We start from the raw sequence: 7,282 nt of genomic DNA on the forward strand, positions 1-7,282 counted from the left end.
CTAGGTTATTTATGCGGCGAGTCCCTCCATGTTTTCGCCTTGTTTAATTCAACCCCATTCCCTTTTTTTAATTTCGCCCGAATAATTTGTATTTTGCTGCATTTAAGTCCTACATGGAAACGCTGCGCATAGGGGGTTCAGGGGTAATTTCCCAGTTAACCCCCGCTCTTTCGTTCGTGTTTCATTCTGGTCCCTAGCAGCTTTTTGATTATTATGATTTATACATTTTTTTACTTTGATTTTAATTTAATCACTACCCTTTTATTTCAAACTGTTTTATCATATTTTAGTATATGTTTATTTACTGTTTATTTAGATGTCATATTTTATTTAGTTTTAAACTTTATATGTTATTTGTAAATTTGTCATTTGCTTATTTTTTTAAACTGTTTTATTTTGTTTATTCCAAGTTTTTCTTTTTACATATCAGTTATTTTAAATATATACATATATTATTTATTTTATTTTCACTTTTATAAACTGTTTGCTTCCTTTATATTTCTTTATTTTGCATGTTTATTTTAAATCTCTCACATGATATTTTATTTTTTTAATCTATTTTGAATACTTTACACTATTTTATCTTATGTTTAAATATTATTCATATTAATTATTATAAATGTTACATTGCTCTACTTTAAAGTATCATTTTCTATTTTAAAATCGTTTCATGTATTATTTATTTAAAACTATTTCATTATTTTAATTGTTTTACACCCCTTTCAAAATTCTATTTATTTGTTTTAAATATTCTATTCATTACTCATTATAAGTTTTTATTTTACCCATTTTATACTTTTATGTACATATATGTATGTTATTGGTTCTAAATTTATGTATATATCATCTTTTCTTAAATGTTTCATACATTATTAATTTTAAGAATTCATTTTTTACTTTAGTTATTTTTTTAAAACTTGTTTATTGTCTTTTTAAATAGTTTTCTTTCCACGTTTTACTCATTTTGATTGCTTTATACTATTTATTTTTTAGATTGTTGTATATGTTTTTATTGTTCCTTGATTGCTAATGTTAGCATGAAAATAATGTATGATTATTATTGGCATTGTATTATCATAATTGTTCACTTGTGTTTCATATTATTGTTGTATATTTGTGTGATGTTATCCATGTAAATTGTCTCACGTTCATTACCATATTTTATGTCATCACATCGTGAATTAAACCCCAACAAATTTATCCAACTTTGATCGTTTTATTTTATTTCAAACAAAATAATCCACGTCGTTTAAATATCGGATTCGCTATTATCAAAAGTAAAAATTTCAAAAATAAGCAATGTTTCACGTTTTGAAACATTGAGGAATTGTGCCCTAACTTACGGGGTTTCGGTTCTCTCGTTGATTCTAAATAGCCAAATATCCTTTTAAGTTTTAAATACATGGATTTCCAATTAAAATTAAAGACAAACTTGCGCTCGGGAGTTCATGTATTGTGTCCTAACTTACGGGATGTGATACTCTATATCTCGAGACGAGGAAATCTTTAGCAATCATTTGATCTAATTCAAGCATTTTTTTAAATCGACGTTAATAAAAAAAGGATCGTATTTAAATCCATTCTCGATTTTTCAACTTTCGACTTTAGGACAATAACTAATCAATTTGGTACCAATTTTGGGCGTGACGAGGGTGCTAATTCCTTCCTTGCATGTAACCGACTGCCCAACCCATTCTCTCAAGTTTCGTAGACCAAAAACACCGTTTTAATAAACCAAATGTTTTATTAAAGCCAAGGTGATCGATCACACCTAATAAAGATCGGTGGCGCTCCCGTTTATTTTCATTTTCAACAAGTCATTCCCTTTTCAAAAAATGGTTTCGGCATTAAGTAATTCACTTGCACGCCTAAGAGGATTAGATTCCAGATGTAGAATTAACATTAATTAACAAAATAGTTCAATTAAGCTCATAATTTATTAGTAATAATTATTTTTGTAAAATTGTAGGTAAATATTATCTTGCTAGATATGACATTCGAATAGATATATTACTCCATATCGTGGGTAATATCATTTAAAGATTTTTGTGATCAAAGGCCAGAATGCAAAGGAACTTTTTAATCTTCATCATTCATCATTGCAAATAATTGTTTAGCGTGTTTTTGAGATTTTGAAGAAACAGTTCATGTGTTAGATGCTGAACCATTTTGAAATTCTAAACCTAAGTAGATATAGTGTTAGCTTGTTGTATCATTCATAAATGAGAGTTGATCCTCAGGATAAAAAGCAAGAGAATGGTCTATTAAGAGATGAAATTGCACAATCTAAGTGGACTGATTATGGCTAGAAAATTAGGTATGTTTAGGGATTAGGGTTAACATTTTCATGTTATGTATGTTTTAGTATTAATTGTAACTAATTATGATTTGGAAGCTAATTTATTATTATTTCATCTTTGCTTTTTTTTTTTTATAACACAATCAAGACAAGAGTATCCATTCACTTTAGCTGTTTTCAATTTATGATTCTTAATATTTTAGTTTAATAATTGAGTACTTATATATTTGTATTTATTTATAAATAAATTATTTCAATAAATGTAAAAATAATGCAAAATATAAATTTAATAAATATAAAATAAGTTCAATTAAACAATGAAAAGATAAGAAATTCTCAATCGTATGTTTATTTCATTTTAAAACAATTTTTATAAAAAAAATTTATGATATTTGTCAACCAAGAAAAATATTTTATACAAATTTATTCAACTATAAAAACATTAACTTTAAAAAAAAAACTAACTTTCCAAATATCATTTTTCGAAAGGAATTTACATGCAAAATGGATACTAATAACCAATTCATAGTTTTAGAAGAGAAAGAAAAACAAAAACTGTTGGGAAAGAGTTGGGTGAAGGGTATAAAGGTAATTGGAGGAGGAAAATGGATGGGGTTTGGTGTCTAAAGGTGTAACGACCTTAAGCTTTTAACAGAAGAAAAGATGGGTTCAGCTTCAGCCACTATTCTACATAGATGGATCCTTGATTTTCATAAACTAATCTTCTGTCCCAAATGCACTGCCAATCAACCCTAAACACAAACCAGCTCGTTGTATCAGTGCCCATTTCCAGAAGGAGTGCCATATTGCTCTCTTCGGTGCCTACTCTCAATCTCATTCCACTGCCCCATTTCTCTGAGGCGGGAGCCAGGGAGAGACGCAACAAGAAGACCATCCCCATTGAAGACTATCTCACCACCCGTTAGTTGCTTTTATCATTGTCTTTTCTGCATTGTTTCTTTCAACAATTAATTCCCATTTTTTTGTTGAACAGCTGAGGGATTGAAGTACTATGATATTGTGGAAGGCAAGGGTCCAGTAGCAGAGAAAGGATCAACTGTACAGGTGTCTTAATTTGTAATTCATGGATTCATATTCATCACTCTTCCTTGCCTTTTCTTTTGTTTGCTATTTCAGGTGCACTTTGACTGCATATATCGTGGTATTACTGCTGTTTCAAGTCGGGAGTCTAAGCTTTTAGCTGGGAATCGCATCATTGCCCAGGTTATAACCTCTTGTACACTAGTTTTCTTCAATTAAAAAAAAAACAAACATCATCTTCAAAGTCAAACACTGGTGTTATCTTTTACTCAGCCATATGAATTCAAGGTTGGAGCTACTCCGGGGAAGGAAAGGAAACGGGAATATGTAGATAATCCAAATGGTCTATTTTCAGCACAAGCCGCACCAAAGCCCCACCAGCTATGTATTATCAGAGAGGAATGAAAGTTGGGGGCAAGGTTAGGTTAAAGCATCCTCTGTTTTCGGTCACCTTAGTAGTTTGGGACCTTTTTCCCTTCTTTTTTTTCTCATCATCACCTCATGGTTTTAGTTTAATTTTCAGAGGACTGTCATTGTTCCTCCAGAGGCAGGGGAGAAAGGAATGAATGAGATCCCGGTAATGTCCTAATTATCTTATGCAAAGCTTTGTTATTTGGTGAGGCTACCTAATAGTTATTCCCATTCATCAATCACAAGCTTACTGTGTCTGCTAATTGGATAGCTTTGTAAAAGAAGAATAGTTAATGCACAAGTTAAAATACACAGGCAGATTTGAGCTAAAATCCTTATTAGATTGCATTTTGTGAATTCTACTCGAAGAATAAGCAAACTAGTTTCTGTATGTTAATTAAAAAGTAAATTAGATTTGATTGTAGGAAATCATTTATATAGTGGACAAAAAATAAATCATTCATTTTTTTAGATTTCTGTCTGCAGCCAGGAGCCGAATTCGAGCTAAATATTGAGCTTTTGCAAGTGATGCCACCCCCAGAGAATTAAGGTCCACCCTGCTGCATTCCTACTTCCATTGATTAATATATTGGACTATACAATTTACATCCGAGTTGCCCTTATTCATAAGTTATAGCTGATTAAACCATGTGTATGGGTGTGTCATGATTGTTTTAATGTACTAATAATTATTTTGTGTAAATTTTTTCAAGCTCATGTATACATCTTGAATTCATTTTTTTGGGTACCATATCGCTTTATATGTATAATAATAACGTGCTTACCAAATTTACTCTGCTACTGTAAGAACCATTAGGCCATAGCTGATGGGTGTAGGTAGGTGAAGTTTACTTAAATGTCTACCCTTTTTCTTCTCGAAAATAATTTGGGCAGACGCTTGCATATATAGATTTAAGGAAGAAACAATGTTCAACAAAGAATCAAAAGAAAGCACTGAAACAGTGAACAAAGTGATGCAGATTGGAGGTAAAATTCTGGTTTGGACGAAAATATTATTCCTACTTCATATTTCATCAATGAACTCGAGAAGATCATCAACTTCCTGCCTCAATGCTGTTTTCTGTTGCTGCAAAGCAATCCGGCTCTCAATATCCCGGGCCCCTGACTTCTTATCATAGGCCTCCACTGCTGTTGAGTGCTTCGCCATCAACTTTTCAATTCTCTCTCCTTAGCCACCAGCTCCTCCACCTATAGAGACAGCACCAAAGTAATCTTAAACAACACTACCTAAAATGCAAATCAGAAATTGACATCCACAGCAAACAGAGTTCCAATGAAAACATTGTCACCTATGAAGGCTTAATTAACAAACTTATTCAGAGTAAGACTGAAAATGCAAAAAGACGGATATCAAAAAACAGCAACAAGTAAAAGACAAGTGAACCTTGGATAATACTTGAACAGCTGATGGGGAAGATTGCAAGAAGGTCATCAACGGTTTCAACTCTTTTGACAGCTCTTTTAACCATCAGTAGATTTTCGAGCAGCCTTACAAGCTTGCACCTCCCCTGTCCTGGAAAGGTCGCGTAGAGATGCTTCCAGCTTATCATGTGTTGCCAAGCACTGGCATATGATATTATGAACATGCTGAATCGCAACCCGAACCTGAAATTGCATAAAGCAAAGTCCATGACCAATGCATTTGTAGATGGTGATTTGGGTGAACCAAAGAAATGGCATAGTGATATCCTACTCACCTCTTCCCACTGCTGTTTTGCTAAATAAGAAGCAGAAAACTTGGAGATTGATGTATCAGCATGCATGTAAACAATGCAAGGAACAAAAAATAAGAAAATTCCTGAAATTAACATCAGTGGCTCTCTAAGCATTGATAATCTGTTGAATTTGTAATAGACCTGTAAGGTAAACAAACACAAGAACAAACAGTAAACCGTTAAAATACATAACCCTGTAAAATATAGGGTTATGATATATCCTACTATACAAAATTCTATATATGGAGGCACCAGAGTAGAGGCTTCAAATTAACATGCTAGAACCAGTGTGCATGCCTTTTCAATTAAACATGGAGAACAAAAGAGTACCTGAAAATATTGATTGTGCTCTGGCACAAGATTGGTCTTTTCCAACACAACTACTGGTCTACCAACAATATCCAAGTGGGAGATTTTGGTCTGCATACAACCATAAGCACATTATACATAAAGACAACAAACTTCAGATTCGAAATTCAACTCAACACATGAGCCTTAGGTTAAAAAATAGATGGTCAAATACGAACACAAATCTTAAGCTTTCTAATACCTCTTGGCACTGCTTCATGAAAAATGGAGCTGCTACAGATATGTCACTGGAACCTTCAGGCAACACAACCTATAAAAGTCAAAGTACCAGGTAAAAGTTAGGCTGCTAAGAAAATAACTTTCTTTTTATTCACCAGACTGCAATTCCTATACTACATATGCAAATATCTTAATTCTAATGAAGCATAGGTGCCAATTTGAGTACTTGAAGGACAAAGCATTATAATATCCTAGTTGAATAATAGTTGTAATACGTACTTAAATACACTTTTTAGGTCAAAGTTTTAGCCAAGGTTGGGAAGGACATTTCCCATTATTTCTTTGCACCATAATTCTGAGGCCTAAGGAAAGACATGCTACCAACCTTCACAATGAGAGTATCAATAACCAACTCAATCACTGGGCTACTAAATGTAATGTTAAGAAAGCGCCTCCCCTCTGATTCATACAAACAGTCCTGAAGTGGCAAGCCATATCCAATGGTGAAAGCTGTTCTCCAGCCACCAAACATGGGATACCTTGGTTCGATCAATAATTCTGCCTGCAAAGGCGAGTAGCTTCAGTAAAAATGAAATATCAGGGCATAGATACGATTTAAATCCTAATCTGCAATATAACCTTTTGGAGTCACCCCGCAGATGGGATGTAGATATATTGCCAATTGCATCCCTGTAGTAAACAGAATGAGCCCTTGGAGGCAAATGTGCAACAAGATACCTAACGGCTGAAGGACCTTGAACATTTTCTCTGGCTTGGGGTTCAAGCCTGTAATGTCAAGGTAATACATCAGAAACGAATCTCCAACCTAGACCATAAACTGTGAAGGAAAACATATGAAAGTAACCTGGAAAATTCACCCTTGCTTTGCGCACCACCATGGATGAGTTTGTAATGCTCAGTGACCAGCAAATTACCCAATGGGATATTTCTATTTCTCTCACAATTCCTGAGCAATAGTGAAGGGCAGATTGTTTTGGAAATGAACGGTTATAGGTGAGGATGAGAATGCAGGGAGATTCTCATAAGGACCATATTTGATTTCTGAACCCTGGACCTTTGTGCTCTCCAGTGTTGTATAGGATTCAATTCTAGAATCAGGCAGCTTAAGACTTAGAGACTGGACCTTGACAACATAAGGAGACAGATAGTATGCACTATCCTGGTACAGTACAAGCTGAATATCAGCCTGACCGATTTGCTCGGGCATAGGTCGCAAGCATGGGTAAATACAGCCAAGACATCAAAA

At 33.7% G+C, this 7,282-nt stretch overlaps 1 protein-coding gene and 1 pseudogene across 2 annotated transcripts; one reads left to right on the top strand and one right to left on the bottom strand.

Annotated features, from left to right (window-relative positions):
- Nucleotides 1-2,910: 2,910 nt before the first annotated feature.
- LOC121230599 (peptidyl-prolyl cis-trans isomerase FKBP18, chloroplastic) lies at nucleotides 2,911-4,487 on the top strand. Of its 2 annotated transcripts, none has more exons than XM_041115567.1 (5): nucleotides 2,911-3,220; nucleotides 3,294-3,364; nucleotides 3,437-3,523; nucleotides 3,614-3,917; nucleotides 4,238-4,487. In XM_041115567.1, exons 1-4 carry the CDS (start codon nucleotides 3,034-3,036, stop codon nucleotides 3,743-3,745), a joined length of 477 nt encoding a protein of 158 aa, XP_040971501.1. In that variant the 5' UTR covers nucleotides 2,911-3,033; the 3' UTR covers nucleotides 3,746-3,917; nucleotides 4,238-4,487. The 2 variants fall into 2 exon arrangements, with proteins under 2 accessions (XP_040971501.1, XP_040971527.1); XM_041115593.1 differs by having other exon boundaries at nucleotides 2,958-3,220; nucleotides 4,224-4,487.
- A 288-nt stretch (nucleotides 4,488-4,775) lies between these two features.
- Nucleotides 4,776-7,281, bottom strand: LOC121210842 (dolichyl-diphosphooligosaccharide--protein glycosyltransferase subunit 1A-like; annotated as a pseudogene).
- Nucleotide 7,282: the final 1 nt, after the last annotated feature.

The sequence above is a fragment of the Gossypium hirsutum genome, chromosome A01 (assembly GCF_007990345.1).
Source record: "Gossypium hirsutum isolate 1008001.06 chromosome A01, Gossypium_hirsutum_v2.1, whole genome shotgun sequence".
Classification (NCBI taxonomy): Eukaryota; Viridiplantae; Streptophyta; class Magnoliopsida; order Malvales; family Malvaceae; genus Gossypium; species Gossypium hirsutum.